The sequence below is a fragment of the Nerophis lumbriciformis genome, linkage group LG23, assembly GCF_033978685.3.
Source record: "Nerophis lumbriciformis linkage group LG23, RoL_Nlum_v2.1, whole genome shotgun sequence".
NCBI lineage: Eukaryota > Metazoa > Chordata > Actinopteri > Syngnathiformes > Syngnathidae > Nerophis > Nerophis lumbriciformis.
In genome coordinates this window covers 19217920-19237018 of record NC_084570.2, presented here as the reverse complement: position 1 = coordinate 19237018, position 19099 = coordinate 19217920, and the positions used below count along the sequence as shown (strand labels likewise).

General features: G+C 36.5%; 1 protein-coding gene across 1 annotated transcript in view; it reads right to left on the bottom strand.

Moving 5' to 3' along the window:
- Positions 1–5732: 5732 nt before the first annotated feature.
- The window catches only part of LOC133622358 (gamma-aminobutyric acid receptor subunit alpha-5-like), an 87561-nt gene continuing 74194 nt past the window's right edge, over positions 5733–19099 (bottom strand). Inside the window, exons 9-11 of the mRNA XM_061985002.1 lie at positions 12790–12942; positions 12459–12670; positions 5733–6707 (exon numbers count right to left, since the gene is read on the bottom strand). Of these exons, the coding sequence (XP_061840986.1) occupies positions 6408–6707; positions 12459–12670; positions 12790–12942 (665 nt within the window). The 3' untranslated portion in view covers positions 5733–6407. The remainder of the gene's footprint in view (positions 6708–12458; positions 12671–12789; positions 12943–19099) is intronic.

Sequence of the window (19099 nt, the reverse complement as noted above, 5' to 3'; positions counted from 1 at the left end):
TTTGTTTAAATTATGCAAGCGAGTAATAACCTGTGATTAATCATGATTAATCCACATTCGAAAGTGTGATTAATCTGATTTAAAAATGGCCTCTTGAAGTTCATTTAAATCATACAAAAGTGAATACCTGTGATTAATCATGATGAATCCAAACTCGAAAGGGTAATTAATCTGATCTAAAAGTGGGCTCTTTAATTTAATTCAAGCAAACCAGTAATAGCCTGTGATTAATCATGATTCAGCCAAATTCAAAAGTGTGATTAATCTGTTTCAAAAATTGGCTCTTTAAATTAAGCAAGAAAGTAATAACCTGTGATTAATCATGATTAATCCAAATTCAAAACTGTGATTAATCTGATTTTAAAATTGGCTCTTTAATTCAAGCAAACCAGTAAAAACCTGTGATAAATCATGATTAATCCAAATTCAAAAGTGTTATGAATCTGATTTTTAGAATGGGCTCTTTTTTAATTTAATTAAAATTACGCCAGCGAGTATGGTGATTAATCATGACTAATCCTAATTCAAAAGGGTAATTAATCTGATTTAAAAGTGGGCTCTTTGATTTAACTCAATCAAACCAGTAATAGCCTGTGATTAATCATGATTACTCCAAATTTAAAAGTGTTATTAATCTTATTTTTCAAATGTGCTCTTTTTTTTAAAGTTTATTTAAATCATGCCGACGAGTATTGTGATTAATCATGATTAATCCAAATTCAAAAGTGTAATTAATCTGATTTAAAAAATGGGCTCTTTTTTAAGATGATTCATGTTGTACAAGCAAGTAATGACCTGTGATTAATCATGATAAATCCAAATTCAAAAGTGTGATTAATCTGATTTAAAAATTGGCTCTTTAAATTAAGCAAGAAAGTAATAACCTGTGATTAATCATGATTAATCCACATTCAAAAGTGTGATTAATCTGATTTTAAAAATGGCTCTTTAATTCAAGCAAGCCAGTAAAAACCTGTGATAAATCACGATTAATCCAAATTTAAAAGTGTTATGAATCTGATTTTTAGAATGGGCTCTTTTTTAAATTCATTTAAATTACGCCAGCGAATATTGTGATTAATCATGACTAATCCTAATTCAAAAGGGTAATTAATCTGATTTAAAAGTGGGCTCTTTAATTTATTTCAAGCAAACCAGTAATAGCCTGTGATTAATCATGATTAATCCAAATTTAAAAGTGTAATTAATCTGATTTTTAAAATGTGCTCTTTTTTTTTAAGTTCATTTAAATTATGCCGACGAGTATTGTGATTAATCATGATTAATCCAAATTCAAAAGTGTAATTAATCTGATTTAAAAAATGGGATATTTTTAAAGTTGATTCATGTTGTACAAGCAAGTAATGACCTGTGATTAATCATGGTTAATCCAAATTCAAAAGTGTGATTAATCTGATTCAAAAATTGGCTCTTTAAATTAAGCAAGAAAGTAATAACCTGTGATTAATCCTGATTAATCCAAATTCAAAAGTGTGATTAATCTGATTCAAAAATTGTCTCTTTAATTCAAGCAAGACAGTAAAAATCTGTGATAAACCATGATTAATCCAAATTTAAAAGTGTTATGAATCTGATTTTTAGAATGGGCTCTTTTTTAAATTCATTTAAATTACGCCAGCAAATATTGTGATTAATGATGACTAATCCTAATTCAAAAGGGTAATTAATCTGATTTAAAAGTGGGCTCTTTAATTTAATTCAAGCAAACCAGTAATAGCCTGTGATTAATCATGATTAATCTAAATTTAAAAGTGTTATTAATCTGATTTTTCAAATGTGCTCTTTTTTTAAAGTTCATTTAAATTATGCCGACGAGTATTGTGATTAATCATGATTAATCCAAATTCAAAAGTGTAATTAATCTGATTTAAAAAATGGGATATTTTTTAAGTTGATTCATGTTGTACAAACAAGTAATGACCTGTGATTAATCATGGTTAATCCAAATTCAAAAGTGTGATTAATCTGATTAAAAAAAGTGTCTCTTTAAATTAAGCAAGAAAGTAATAACCTGTGATTAATCATGATTAATCCAAATTCAAAAGTATGATTAATCTGATTCAAAAATTGGCTCTTTAATTCAAGCAAGCCAGTAAAAACCTGTGATAAATCATGATTAATCCAAATTTAAAAGTGTTATGAATCTGATTTTTAGACAGGCTCTTTTTTAAATTCATTTAAATTACACCAGCGAATATTGCGATTAATCATTACTAATCCTAATTCAAAAGGGTAATTAATCGGATTTAAAAGTGGCCTCTTTAATTTAATTCAAGCAAACCAGTAATAGCCTGTAATTAATCATGATTAATCCAAATGTAAAAAGTGTAATTAATCTGATTTTAAAATGTACTCTTTTTTTAAAGTTCATTTAAATTACGCCAACGAGTATTGTGATTAATCATGATTAATCCAAATTCAAAAGTGTAATTAATCTGATTTTAAAAATGGGTTCTTTTTAAAGATTCATGTTATACAAGCAAGTAATGACCTGTGATTAATCATGATTAATCCACATTCAAAGGTGTGATTAATCTGATTAAAAAATTGGCTCTTTAATTCAAGCAAGCCAGTAAAAACCTGTGATAAATCATGATTAATCCAAATTTAAAAGTGTTATGAATCTGATTTTTAGAATGGGCTCTTTTTTAAGTTAATTTAAATTACGCCAGCGAGTATTGTCATTAATCATGACTAATCCTAATTCAAAAGGGTAATTAATCTGATTTAAAAGTGGTCTCTTTAATTTAATTCAAGCAAACCATTACCGTATTTTCCGCACCATTAGCCGCACCTAAAAACCACAAATTTACTCAAAAGCTGACAGTGCGGCTTTTAACCCGGTGCGCTTTATATATGGATAAATATTAAGATTCATTTTCATAAAGTTTCGATCTCGCAACTTAGGTAAACAGCCGCCATCTTTTTTCCCGGTAGAACAGGAAGCGCTTCTTCTTCTACGCAAGCAACCGCCAAGGTAAGCACCCGCCCCCATAGAACAGGAAGCGCTTCTTCTTCTACTGTAAGCAACCACCCGCCCCCGGAAGAAGAAGAAAAAACGCGCGGATATCACCGTACGTTTCATTTCCTGTTTACATCTGTAAAGACCACAAAATGGCTCCTACTAAGCGACAAGGATCCGGTTCATGAAAAGACGCAATCTCTCCATCCGCACACGGATTACTACCGTATTTCACAGCAACTGATATTCCTGTGAACCGCACTGTGGAACGGGAGCACGTACGGTGAATATTCGCACCACAGGGAATGAGAAGTCATCCTTCACTGTGGTTCTAGCTTGCCATGCTAATGGCCAGAAACTTCCACCCGTGGTGATATTCAAAAGGAAGACCTTGCCAAAAGAGACCTTTCCAGCCGGCGTCATCATAAAAGCTAACTCGAAGGGATGGATGAAGAAAAGATGAGCGAGTGGTTAAGGTAAGTTTAAGTTTACGCGAAGAGGCCGGGTGGCTTTTTTCACGCAGCTCTGTCCATGTTGATATACGTATGTTTGTGATTGCACATTTGCGTACATTTTGGGAGTGAACAGAGTTGTTAGAACACTGGTTTTTAATATATTATTAAAGTTTGACTGACCTATCTGACTGTTTTTTTGACATTCCTTTAGCGCAGTTAGATGCGGCTTGCAACATGGGGCGGCTTATTGGTGGACAAAGTTTTGAAATATGCCGTTCATTGAAGGCGCGGCTTTTAACCCAGGGCGCCTTATGGTGCGGAAAATACGGTAATAGCCTGTGATTAATCATTATTAATCCAAATTTAAAAGTGTAATTAATCTGATTTTTAAAATGTGCTCGTTTTTTAAAGTTCATTTAAATTATGCCGACGAGTATTGTGATTAATCACGATGAATGCAAATTCAAAAGTGTGATTAATCAGATGGTTTTTTTTAAATGGGCTCTTTTTTCAATTAAATTATGCAAGGCAGTAATAACCTGTGATTATTCATGTTTAATCCAAATTCAAAAGTGTCAATAATCTGATTAAAAAATGGGCTGTTTTTTTTTTAAGTTAAACTAAATCATGCAAGCCAGTAATAACCTGTGATTAATCATGATGAATCGTAATTCAAAAATTGAATAAATCTGATATAAAAATGGACTCTTTAAGTTAATTGAAATCATGCAAGTGAGTACCTGTGATTAATCATGATGAAACCAAACTCGAAAGTGTAATTAATCTGATTTAAAAATGGGCTCTTTTTTGAAGTTAATTTAAAGTATGCAAGGGCGTAACAACCTTTGATTAATCATGATGAATCCGAATTCAAAAGTGTGATAAATTGGATTTAAAAAAATAGGCTTTTAAAAAAAAAGTGTATTTAAATTATGCAAGCGAGTAACGACCTGTGATTAATCATGATTAATGCAAATTCAAAAGTGTGATAAATCTGATTAAAAAACAAGCTTCTTTTTTTTTTTTTTTTAAAGTTTATTTAAATTATGCAAGCGAGTAATCGTCATTAATCAATTCATAATAATTAATCCAAATTCAAAAGTGTGATTAATCTGATTCCCCAAAAAAACAAAATCATTTGACAGCACTAGAAGAAAAATGTACATTCAACTTTACATTGATAATGACTTAAGGCTTATTTACCATAAAAGTAGAACACAAATTAGGTCGCGCGGTTAAAACGCGCTTAGTGCGTCACCCTGACTCCAGCGCCCCCTTCCGGTAAATTGAGTTTAAAACCGTTTTACAGGGTTTAAAAAGCGAAACCAATCAAATGACTCCATTTATACATATACATACACATATATACTGTATACATATATATATATATATGTATACAGTATATATGTGTATATATACACATATATACTGTATACATATATATATGTATATATATGTATGTATATATATATATATATATATATATATATATATATATATATATATATATATATATATATATATATATACAGTATATATGTGTATGTATACACATATACATATATGTATATATAAATGTGTCGATATATATATATATATCTACACATATATATATATATTCGTATATATATATATATATACATATATTTTAATATATATATATATATATATACATACATACAGTATATATGTGTATGTATACACAAATATATATTTGTATATATAAATGTCGATATATATATATCAACACGTATATATATACATATATTTGTATATATATGTGTGTAGATATGTATATATATGTGTAGATATATATATCTACATATATATGTGTAGATATATATATCTACACATATATATGTATATATATGTATCTATATATATATACATATATACACATATACAGTATATATACACACATGTGTATATATATATTTATATACAAATATATGTTTATATACATACACATATACATGCATGTATATACTGTATATACATATATTTATATACATATATACACATATATATACATACATGTATATATGTATGTATATACATATATTTATATATGTATATATACATATATATACATATATACGTACGTATATATACATATATATATATAAATATATATATATATATAAATACATACATACATACTGTACATACATACATACATACATACATACATACATACATACATACATACATACATATATATATATATATATATATATATATATATATATATATATATATATATATAAATATATATATATATATATATATATATATATATATATATATATATATATATATATATATACTATCACCTCCCAGACAGGAGGCATTTTGGGGGAACCCGACTTGCAGTGCAAGGCTTTAAATGTTCGCCTTAAGATGCACAAACACTCACTCCCTTCCGAGAGGAGAAGGGGTTCACTTTAAAAACACAACAACAAAGCGCTGAAAGTAGTTGATCAATGCACAAAAGGCTGAAGGGATTCCACCGAAAAAATACCTTGTTAAATAAATGCATGGAAATATGGCAGTTCCTCCAGTTTTGTAAGCGCAGAGCATCTCAGGCAATTAGCTCATGGCAACAACGTGATGCCTACTTCCAAAAATGGATCGGGAAAGGGAAGTGGATTGTTAGTAACAGAGTGCTCCTGTGCCGGCACACACATACACATGTATTGTATGTATATGCTGTATGCATGTACGTGTATGTGGTTTTCACAGCTGCTATGTGGAGTGCGTCATGCCAACTGCAGCAGGGTGAATGAAGAAGAAGAAGAAGAAGAAGAAGAAGAAGAAGCGTAGCACTGTTCAAAGTCACAATGCCATCAAGCAGGCCATTTAGGCAAATAAAGACCAACAAAAATGAAAATAGGACAGAATTCCATTGCGGCTTTCCAAAGTTGATTTCCTTCTTCCATCTAAAAAAAAGACAACGTTCAAAAAAGGGGTTAGGTTGACACAGCGACTCCTTTAACCCCTGGTTCCTTGTTCAGATACGTGGCCCAGTACACCAGGTTGAAGGTTCCGAAAAGAACGGGGAAAACTATCCGGGCCATTTTGTCGATCTTACTGACACTGTTGTAGGTCTTCTTCGGGTCCGCCATCTTGGTCTCGGTGGCGCGGAGCTGCACGGCCGTGGTGTTGGAGATGGTGGCTATGGAGGCGTCCTTGGCGAGGTTTGGCGCGTAGTTGACGGCTGACGAGCAAACGTTGTTGGGTTTCTTGGACAGCACCGCCGGGTCTCGCTTCTGCGGCGTGACAGAGGACAGTGGACAAACGGTTTAAAACGCTCTACAGACTAGGGGTGCACAAAAAAAAAATATATATTTAAAATTTTCCGAAAAAAATTATAAACTGTATATAACTGTATATAATTGTATACAACTGTATAGAAAATATACAATATATATATATATACAGTTGTGGTCAAAAGTTTACATACACTTGCAAAGAACATAATGCAGTGGTTCTTAAAGGGGAACATTATCACCAGACCTATGTAAGCGTCAATATATACCTTGATGTTGAAGAAAAAAATCCATATATTTTTTTTAACCGATTTCCGAACTCTAAATGGGTGAATTTTGGCGAATTAAACGCCTTTCTATTATTCGCTCTCGGAGCGATGACGTCACAACGTGACATCACATCGGGAAGCAATCCGCCATTTTCTCACTTTCGTCGGTATGTTGTCGGAGGGTGTAACAACACGAACAGGGACGGATTCAAGTTGCACCAGTGGCCCAAAGATGCGAAAGTGGCAAGAAATTGGACGAAATTTGTTCAAAATACGAGGCTGTGGGGAAAGCCGACAAAATGGTTAGTCGTTTGTTCCGCACACTTTACCGACGAAAGCTATGCTACGACAGAGATGGCAAGAATGTGTGGATATCCTGCTGCACTCAAAGCAGATGCTGACATCAACTCCAAAACTGGACAGATCAGCTTTCAGGAAAAGAGAGTGGATGAGGATGTCTACAGAATATATTAATTGATGAAAACTTTATTCATTACTCGCGGTTTTACGTAAATAATTATACATAAACTGTGTTTACCAATAATTTAGCTTAAAAACATTTATTTTTTTCAATCATTCGAGTACATTCGGGTAGTCTTGTGTAATGCAGTATTTTGTGTCTATTTAGGTATGGTTAACCTGAGTGCTGAAATCGTGGAAAAATATATGTTCTTAGCGCGCCTGAAATGGGCTGTCTGCACTCTCAAAGTTGCCAAATGTATTTCATATGCTGTAAACCTAGTTCATAGTTGTTAGTTTCCTTTAATGCCAAACAAACACATACCAATCGTTGGTTAGAAGGCGATCGCCGAATTCGTCCTCGCTTTCTCCCGTGTCGCTGGCTGTCGTGTCGTTTTCGTCGGTTTCGCTTACATACGGTTCAAACCGATATGGCTCAATAGCTTCAGTTTCTTCTTCAATTTCGTTTTCGCTACCTGCCTCCACACTACAACCATCCGTTTCAATACATGCGTAATCTGTTGAATCGCTTAAGCCGCTGAAATCCGAGTCTGAATCCGAGCTAATGTCGCTATACCTTGCTGTTCTATCCGCCATGTTTGTTTGTATTGGCATCACTGTGTGACGTCACAGGAAAATGGACGGGTGTATATAACGATGGTTAAAATCAGGCACTTTGAAGCTTTTTTTAGAGATATTGCGTGATGGGTAAAATTTTGAAAAAAACTTCGAAAAATAAAATAAGCCACTGGGAACTGATTTTTAATGGTTTTAACCCTTCTGAAATTATGATAATGTTCCCCTTTAACCTTGTTGGAGGTACCGAACCTCACCAGTCTCATATGCGCATTCACCGAACCCTTCTTTAGTGAAAACTAAAATGTTGGCTTTTTTCAAATTCAAGACAAAGTTACATGTTTTTGGCAACACTTTAGTATGGGGAACATATTCTATGTAACAAAGTTTTTTGGTTAGGGTTAGGGTTAGAGGGTTAGGGCCAGGGTTAGAGGGTTAGGGTTATAATAAGACCATGCCGAATAAAGCATTAATAAATACTTAATAATGACTAGTTAAGAGAAAATATGTTACTAATTTGCATGTTAATAAGCAACTATCTATAACAATCTATATTTTTGTATTTAAAAAAAAATATATATAATGTACATTACGTTAGGTCAGAAAAAACACAGAGGCTATATCATCCCTACAAGCCTGTTTTTCGCAGGTTTCCCCTGCTCGTCAGGGAATTGTTCCTTACCTAACGTATATTCCGTTCTACCCCGGTATTGAGCGCTGTATAACAGATAAACCACAGAAACCTCAACTATATAATGTACATTATGTATTTAAAAAAAGCTTCTAAGTTTCCTTCAACTCTGACTCATTTTCTAGTCCAGATGCCAGTCGGGTGGCAAAGATGTGCAGAGTGGGCAATTGCCGAAGCTACATTTGCACGTGCATAAAAAATGTCTCCCACACGAACGGCTCACAACTGGGAATCGGTTGTCATTGTTTACTTAAAACGACTGTTCGAAATACTCGATTTATTTGCGAACGTAACATCTCTCGTTCATACACGGTGTGGAGCAGCTTCTCTAAGTTCAGAGTCTTCACCTCTATTGCGGCAAATGAACTACTTTTTTTTACAAGTAGTGTTATCACTGGAGAGGGAGGATGAAGCTAACATTAGAGCTGCAACAATGTATCAACATAATTGAGAATGTTGACAATAAACAATTGTGGACAAATTATTGTTATTGTCGACGCGTTACTTAATAAGATTTGAATGTGCTTTTATTTTGTTATACCGCTAACCCACGGGGGAAGTACATCCTAGCCACGAGTGCAAAAGACGACGCTATGCTCGAGCACCTTAAATGCAAACACTATAGTGTCATGTCGTCTTCCACAACATCAACACCTCCGAGGTAGGCTGTCACTAAGACTAAACTATAAAGCCTGGATAAAATTATTTTTGTCACATTTACACAACATGTTAATGTTTTCACAACAAATACTAGGGCTACAATTACTTCGGGGAGATACCAGTCGTGCATATGACATAAAGATTTACTCGTTTTATTTTTTATGTTTTGTATTCAACATAAATCACCGATAGACACTAAAAAGGCGTGTTATTGTTTGTGCTGTGGCGCCATCTTTTGGACCAGTTTGCTCACTGCAAGTGGTGCAGGTTGAATGTATTTCCTTCTGTTTAGTGCCTTAAACCGGAAGTGGAAGTGCCGCTCCGTCCATTAGTCGTCCATAACGTAGTGTTTCTACTTAAGTAAATTCTTCATTCACAACGCCAAGCAACGTTTGCAAGTAGGGATGTCTGATAATGGCTTTTTTGCCGAAATCCGATATTCTCCAACTCTTAATTACCGATACCGATATCAACCGATACCGATATATACAGTTGTGGAATTAACACATTATTATTCCTAATTTGGACAACCAGGTATGGTGAAGATAAGGTCCTTTTTTTAAAAATTCATAAAATAAAATAAGATAAATAAATTAAAACATTTTCTTGAATAAAAATAAAAAAGTAAAACAATATAAAAACTAGTAATTAATAAAAATTAGTAAAATTAACTGTTAAAGGTTAGTACTATTAGTGGACCAGCAGCACGCACAATCATTTGTGCTTACGGACTGTATCCCTTGTAGACTGTATTGATATATATTGATATATAATGTAGAGACCAGAATATTAATAACAGAAAGAAACAACCCTTTTGTGTGAATGAGTGTGAATGAGTTTGAATGGGGGAGGGAGTTTTTTTTGGGTTGGTGCACTAATTGTAAGTGTAGCTTGTGTTTTTTATGTTGGTTTAATAAAAAAAAATTAAAAAAAGGTTTAAAAAAAACCCGATACCGATAATAAAAAAACCGATACCGATAATTTCCGATATTACATTTTAAAGCATTTATCGGCCAAACCGTCCCATGTGTGATGTCTGTAGGAGTGTTTCAATGCATATTTGTACGCATTAGCTAATATGCTAACACGTTTGCAGGTGTTTGTGTTAGTATTAACTTACAACGTCATTCTTTTTGCATTGTTTCAGTTTCATAAATTCATCAAAACGTCAGCGTGTTTAGCTGATTGGAGAGCAAGCTTCCGCAGCTAGTAGGTCCACGACGATGACTTCTGTTTTGTTTGATCGGCCGTTTTACTCCCCTGTTACAGACACTGTTCGGAAACAATTAAGGTATGTAAATAAACATTTACAAAATATTTCTGTGTAAATAACTAATTTCACAACGTATATATCTGTGGCTTATTGTCCGGTGCGGCTTCTATAAGAAACTTTTTTTTTTCTTCCTTGGTGGGTGCGACTTATATTCTGATGCGCTTTATAGGCTAGAAAATACGGTACTTATAGTTGTTTTTGTCGTATTTGTCATTGTTTACAAATGGAGGACTTACTGTCCACTTAGTAGTGGATAGTAGTTTTTGCTTTTGTTTAGTTATTTTGTGCTATTTACTTTGTTTTGCTCTAACAGTTGTAAGTAAAAACTGAAAATAAAGAACCACTTTAAATACTGTGAGCATGTTCTTGATGAATCGCACACACCAGTACTAAAAAAATACACTATATTGCCAAAAGTTTTTGGCCACCTGCCTTGACTCCCATATGAAGTGCCATCCCATTCGTAACCCATAGGGTTCAAGATGATTGCGGTCCACCTTTTGCAACTATTACAGCTTCAACTCTCCTGGGAAGGCTGTCCACAAGGTTGCAGAGTGTGTTTATAGGAGTTTTCGACCATTCTTCCAAAAGCGCATTGGTGAGGTCACACACTGATGTTGGTCGAGAAGACCTGGCTTTCAATCTATGTTCTATTTAATCCCAAAGGTGTTCTATCGGGTTAAGGTCAGGACTCTGTGCAGGCCAATCAAGTTTTTTCACACCAGACTCTGTCATCCATGTCTTTATGGACCTTGCTTTGTGCACTGGTGCACTGTCATGTTGGAAGAGGAAGGCGCCCGCTCCAAACTGTTCCCACAAGGTTGGGAGCATGGAATTGTCCAAAATGTTTTGGTATCCTGGAGCATTCAAAGTTCCTTTCACTGGAACTAAGGGTCCAAGCCCAACTCCTGAAAAACAACCCCACACCATAATTCCTCCTCCACCAAATTTCACACTCGGCACAATCCAGTCAGAAATGTACCGTTCTCCTGGCAACCTCCAAACCCAGACTCGTCCATCAGATTGCCAGATGGAAAAGCGTGATTCATCATTCCAGAGAAGACGTCTCCACTACTCTAGAGTCCAGTGGCGACGTGCTTTATATCACTGCATCTCACGCTTTGCATTGGACTTGGTGATGTTTTTTAGATACAGCTGCTTGGCCATGGAAACCCATTCCATGAAGCTCTCTGCGTACTGTGCGTGGGCTAATTGGAAGGTCACATGTAGTTTGGAGCTCTGTAGCAACTGACTGTGCAGAAAGTCTTTGCACTATGCGCTTCAACATCCGCTGACCCCTCTCTGTCAGTTTTACGTGGCCTACCACTTAGTGGCTGAGTTGCTGTTGTTCCCAAACTCTTCCATTATTTTCTAATAAAGCCCACAGTTGACTTTGGAATATTTAGGAGCGAGGACATTTCATGACTGGATTTGTTGCACAGGTGGCATCCTATGACAGTTCCACTCTGGAAACCACTGAGCTCCTGAGAACGGCCCATTCTTTCACAAATGTTTGTAGAAACAGTCTACATGCCTAAGTGCTTGATTTTATACACCTGATTCTCATCATTTGGATGGGTGGCCAAATACTTTTGGCAATATAGTGTATATAGATACAGTTAATACATGTGATCGGTATTGGACAAGCTCACTCATGGATGATCGATATCGAAATCGGCAACATAAAACCCTGATCGAACATCCCAATGGCTCAGCCGTAAATGTGCGTTAATGGGCTACTTCATGTGAAATCAGCGACATGTCTTCTTCGAGGGTTAGGGTCTTAAGACTTTTTAGGATGGATATTAGACCAGGACACGTACCTTTGGGTGCTGCGCTTCTAAAGCTTTCTTGCCGTCCCACGCCCAGCTCCTCTTGGTGAAGTAGTTCACAGTAGCAAACTCGATCAGGGCCGAAAAGACGAAAGCGTAACACACGGCAATGAACCAGTCCATCGCTGTCGCGTAGGCCACTTTAGGGAGGGAGTTTCTGGCACTGATGCTGAGGGTGGTCATTGTCAGCACCGTGGTCACTCCTGGGTGCAAACAAAGGTGACAAGTTCAAATTGCTCTGTGGCAAGTCATCGGGAAAGGAGGCTCTAATAAGTCTTAACTGCTCTTATTAGTCTCGGCGGTGCGCGCGGGCTTCACTCACCAAACACAGTCCGCGCAGGAACAGACTCTCTATTTAGCCAAAATGACACCTGGGACAGGATTACAGTCATGAAACATGGCATATATGTCTGGATGACAAAATATCCAATCTTCCTTTTCAGGTAGAAGTGGGCCATCATCACTGTATACTGACCTGAGGGGAAACAAACAGAAAATAAGGAGGACAGGAGTGGGAAGCTCGTCATTAAGTGCGATTTCATGTGTGTTGCATTGCACTCATCGACAATTATTGTAGGAGAAAACATTACTGACTTGGAGCAAAACAAATCTGTTGCACTGACAAATAACTAAAAAGATATTCCTTCTCAGACACAGATTAATCATCCTTAAAATGCTAAACATCTCAAGTTAAACATCAGGGCTAAGGATGTTCATAGAATGGATCACTAAATCTATGGCGCCATTTATTTTTGTGTGACATTTAGTACTGTTCTCTGGCCACTAGGTGTCAGTGATGTCACATGGGTGTAACGCGATTCTCAGGGCATTCAATCGATCGCAACTGGACTGTTCAGTTTGTCTTAGAAAATGTTTCGCCTCTCATCCAAGTAGGCTTCATCAGTTCATGTTACCGGTTATAGCTAGAGATGCGACCTCAGTAGAAGCATTTAAGTCCCACCTCAAAACTCTTACGGGTCCAAGCCCTTGTGGCGACCACTCTCAAATTAAACATCTAGAATAAGGATTTTCATAGGCGGATCTAATTTGTTTGATTTTACACTATAACAATGCATGGCACAGTTGTAAACTTTTACAACTGTGCCATCAGCAGTGTCCTCACTTACGGCTTTTTAGTCTGGTTTGCTAGCTGCACTAAAGCGAACCGACAGGCCCTCCAGCGAGTGGTTAAAGCGGCGGGGAAAATTACAAGGACGATACTCCCAGAGATGAGTGCCATGTACACAACTCGCTGCCTAAAACTAGTACACAACATCCTGAAGGACAGATACCACCCAGCACATGGCCTCTTCAACCTGCTACCCTCTGGAAGGAGGTATAGATCGATTCGCGCCAAGACCACCAAAATGTCTCACAGTCTGTATCCCCAGGCTGTGAGACTGCTAAATGAACAGCCTTCCCCTTTGCTGCCCCGGACCATCTTATTACCTCACTCTTCACCACCTCAAAAATTGTGCTCTGGACATAGCATTGCTGCATCATCCACGTAACACCCATCAGACATCTGACTGTTCCCACCCCCACGTCCCTCTATTCGCCATCTTCCTAACAGTGCTAAACTGTAAACTATGGTCAACCTGCACTTCAATACAGTTTCTATGCCGCTGGACAAATCTCAAACAAAATCTCGTTGAAATGTATGACTTAAGTGTTATTATGACAATGACAATAAAGGAATCGATTAAATGATTGATTGATTAAATCTATGGTGTCATTTGTGGTACTGTACACTGGCCACTAGATGTCAGTAATGTCACATAGATGTAATGTGTGTTCTCAGGGCATTCCATAGATCGTAACTGACTGTTCAGGTTGTCCTTGAAGATGTTTCTCCTCTAATCCAAGTAGGTTTCATCAGTTAATGCTACCGATGCTACCTCGATATCAGTATTTAATGCAAAGACCGATCCACATGAGAGCTAGAATTGACGATTAAGATCAGACAGACCATTGAAATGTGTCGGCTCGCCTGGAAAACAAAAAAGGTAAAGTTAAAAAGTTAAAGTACCAATGATTGTCACACACACACTAGGTGTGGTGAAATGTGTCCTCTGCATTTGACCCATCCCCTTGTTCACCCCCTGGGAAGTGAGGGGAGCAGTGAGCAGCAGCGATGGCCGCGCCCGGGAATCATTTTGGTGATTTAACCCCCAATTCCAACCCTTGATGCTGAGTGCCAAGCAGGGACTCAGCATCAAGGGTTGGAATTGGGGGTTAAACAACAAGCCTTGGCTACAATTTGAATCCTTCAAATGGCCTTGGCGAGGCCGTGCCGTAAACATCCCAGTGATAGCCGCTCTGAATTCCTCCCTCCTTCAACAACACCCGGGGAGTTGAACAGACCATGGATCATGGACTTCCACACATACACATACCCCCACCCCATGGCATTGCCACCGCTTAACCCTTTTAGGTGCGAATGATGGCTGGAGCAGCGCCAGAAAGGCTGCAGCTTCAACACTGGATGCCCCCCACCCCTCTCTTTCTGTTGCAAGTCTTGTGGTTTCTGTGTCGTAACGTGTATACAGTATGTGCTTATCATGGCTATTAGGTCTTTTTTCTGGCACCAGACTGTTTTTAAATAATTTAAGTCATTAGTTCCACCTTAAAACTCATTTATAGGGCACAGCCCCCGTGGCGACCCATCATTCTTCCTGCTCTGTCTACACCCTATATACTGTATGTCTGTTTTTGGACTTTGAGCTTGTACTGAAAATTACATTTTGTTGTACTTTTTAGGTGCAATGACAATAAAGTTACATTCCATTTATATACTGTTTCTGACTGTACCACCACTCTTCTATGCACAGCTGGTGACATCTCTGCCTTGTCTACTTGAAGGAGACCTACGACCCTCTGCTAGCTTCATGATTGACTGGACTCTCACATTATCTTTTCATTTAACAATTTAATAATGTACCCACTCGGCGTCAATTGCAGCCGGTCACCCATGAGTTTGGTGTCCACAATTTTGGCCCCTTTGTAAGGTTTCTCCTTTCTCCCAGCTTGGGTTTTTTCCTTGCCCGGTTGTGGGTTCAGATCAGGGGATGTCGTTGTGGTTTGTAAAGCCCTTTGAGACACTTGTGATTAAGGCTTATATAAATAAATGATGATTTATTGCTTGATTGATTGATGCTCATAGACATAGATTAGTCAGATCTAGTAGGCACCATCAGTTCATGTTCATAGAGAGAAATTGGTCAGCTCTGGATATAATCAGACTGAACTGTATAGTCAGACTAGATCTGATAAATCTAAGTCTAAGACTAGATCTGACCAACTTAAGTCTATTAGCATGAACTAATGATGCCTACTTGGAAAAACATCTTCTAAGACAAACCGAACTGTCCAGTTGCGATCGATTGAATTCCCTGAGAATACCGTTCAATAACCTGGATGAAAGAGAACATCCACAGACATGACTAGAGATGGGTTCCCATTTACCTAGCACCTGGAAATCGATACCAGCACTCAATGGTACAACTTTTCTGTACTTTTGTTTGTGTTTGGGTTAATAAACGTTAATTGTTTAATAATAACAACTCAGTTTTATTTTACATTTAATTCTGAGTTGATAATGATAACTGTGCTGTCCAGTTGTAATATTTTGTTTTCTTACACTTCCTAGTCTCATTTGCACGTATTAAATAGCAGAATTTGCATGCAGTTGCAATTCCAAGACATTAAATGGCAGTTGTGTATAGACTATGGTATGTTGCCGTAGTCAGGAAGTAGTCATTGCCATTAATGTTTCAGTCCTGTCTTTTGTTGAGCCCTACAATTTAATCATACTGTAAGAATTGAACTTATTACGAAACAGCTTGTAACAGATTGTAACATGCATCTTATTTGTAGTTTTCATAACCAAAAGTGGAGGTGTTGAAATTGGCACGTAAAAATGCTAATGCTAATTGGTAGCATGTTTATAGTTACTCTGGCTGTACACTGGGACTCTTCGACCTCGTTGTGTGAGGACATATGTGACATTGAACAGGCAGTAAATGAGTGGAACAAAGGTCAATCACATCAAATATTCACTATTAATGTTGTTACATGGTAGTCATCGACACCCCATTTGTGTAGTTACAGTGGTACCTCAACCTGAGAGCACAATGCGTTCCAGGGCCGAGCTGCTAGCGCAAAACACTTGGATCACAAATCAACATTGCTTATAAAAATAAATTGAAATCAATTCACACATGCATTTTAAAAAGAAAAACAAACTTTTAGACAATACATTTTGTTTAAAAAACAACAATAGCGATTAGTAGTAGTAGTTTTATAAAGTAATGTAAAAATACTGTTAAGCATTTACCTTGAGTCCGGACTAATGCAGTGTCTCCTTCAGGCTGCTTCTTGGCCCAATGTTGCCAAGTCTGTTTATTATAAACGACTTGTTTTCATTGTTTCTTTTCAGGCAACATTAGCTCCAGGTAGGAACTAAGAAATTGTGGTTAATGTTGCACAAGGACATATTTGAGTGACAGACCAGAGAGGTTTGTTGACAAAAAGCGATATGTAACAAACGTAATAATCGACCGTCCAGTTTGTTGAGTCAGGACTAGACAGATCCCACTGACACAGCACACACAGCATCTGCAGCTTCTCAGTATTTTCATGGATAAATGTTTGTCGTTAGCGGCCACGACTCTGTTACAAGTATTATTCAAACCAACAGTGGAAATGCTCCTAACTCAAGGCCTGTTAGCAACTCAAAGCGTAACAAGAAGCTGAGAGACGGCTCGTATCTCAAATTACTTGTAAGTTAAGGTACCTTTAAGTTGAGGTACCACTGTATTAGCCTCAACCCGAGTGAACTAAGTGCTAACGCTAACAAGCTGATGTGTTCAAAAATTCACATTATTTGTAAATATTGGTGTTTTCATCTGAAATGCACCACAAGGACTTGCCTGACCCTCATGTATATCTTATTGCTTAAAAATGTATTTACTTACACTTTAGTAGAAGATATATGACTTAATATTATCTGTTTATGTACATGGCATAAACCAAATTTGTATAAACCAGGGGTGCCCAAACGTTTTCCACTAAGGGCCACAGACAAATCAAAAGATTTAGGGGCCATTTTGGGATTTTCCCCTTCGAAACCAGTACAATATAGTATTTATTTTTTTAAAGAACTACAAAATGCAATTTCGGTAAAAAAAATTGTGTGAATGCTGATGAGCTAAAGCTGAACTGAAATGCTAACAGTTAGCACGCTGTCCAAATAGCATCAAGTAACAAAAAAATATGACTCGTTGGTGGCCCGAATGCAGCTGAGATAGGCTCCAGCACCCCTCGCGATCCCGAAAGGGACAAGGGGTAGAAAATGGATGGTGTGTACCAGTAAAATTAGTTAAAAAAGCTAGCATGCCAACCGTACCATGCTAACAATAGTATGCTTACAGTTAGCATTAGTGAAATATTAAAATATATGACAGCGAGGTGTATAACTGCTAAAATAGCTCAAATTAAAAAAAGCAAGCATGCTCATGTTAGCACACTAAAATGCTAACTGTAACATGCGTCAATGTGCATATCTGAAAAATTGGTTAAAAATGCTTAACATGCACCAAAAAATGACTCGTGTCACCTACAAATTTAGCTAAAAAAGCCAGCATACTAACGTTAGCATGCTAAATGGTAGCATTTGTCAAGTAAAAAAAAGCCGAACTAAAATACTAACAATTAGCACGCCGGCCAAATAACGTCAAGTAACAAAAAAATATGACTCATTGGTGTGTACCAGCAAAATTTGCTACAAAAGCTAGCATTCTAACCGTACCATGCTAACATGCTAACAATAGTATGCTTACAGTTAGCATTAGTGAAATATTAAAATATATGACACCAAGGTTTATAACTGTTAAAATAGTTTTTAAAAAAAGCAAGCATGCTCATGTTAGCACACTAAAATGCTAACTGTAACATGCGTCAATGTGCATATCTAAAAATTGGTTAAAAATGCTTCATACGTGCACCAAAATATGACTCGTGTCACCTACAAATGTAGCTAAAAAAGCCAGCATACTAACATTAGCATGCTAAATGGTAGCATTTGTCAGGTAACAAAAATCCGAACTAAAATACTAACAGTTAGCAGGCTGGCCAAATAACGTCAAGTAATAAAAAAATATGACTCATTGGTGTGTACCAGCAAAATTTGTTAAAAAAGCTAGAATGCTAACTGTACCATGCTAACATGCTAACAATAGTATGCTTCCAGTTAGCATTAGTGAAATATTAAAATATATGACACCGAGGTGTATAACTGCTAAAATAGCTATAAAAAAAAAGAAGCAAGCATGCTCATGTTAGCACACTAAAATGCTAACTGTAACATGCATCAATGTGCATATCTGAAAAATTGTTTAAAAATGCTTAACATGCACTAAAATATGATTCTTGTCACCTACAAATTTAGCTAAAAAAGCCAGCATGCTAAATGGTAGCATTTGTCATGTATCAAAATATTTGACGGTGAGGTGTATTATACCTGCAAAATTATTTTTTAAAAAGCATGCTAATTATAGAATGCAAACAATAAAAGCAATGCAAATGAGCAAATGGCTCGCAGGCCAAACTTTGGACACGCCTGCTGTAAATAA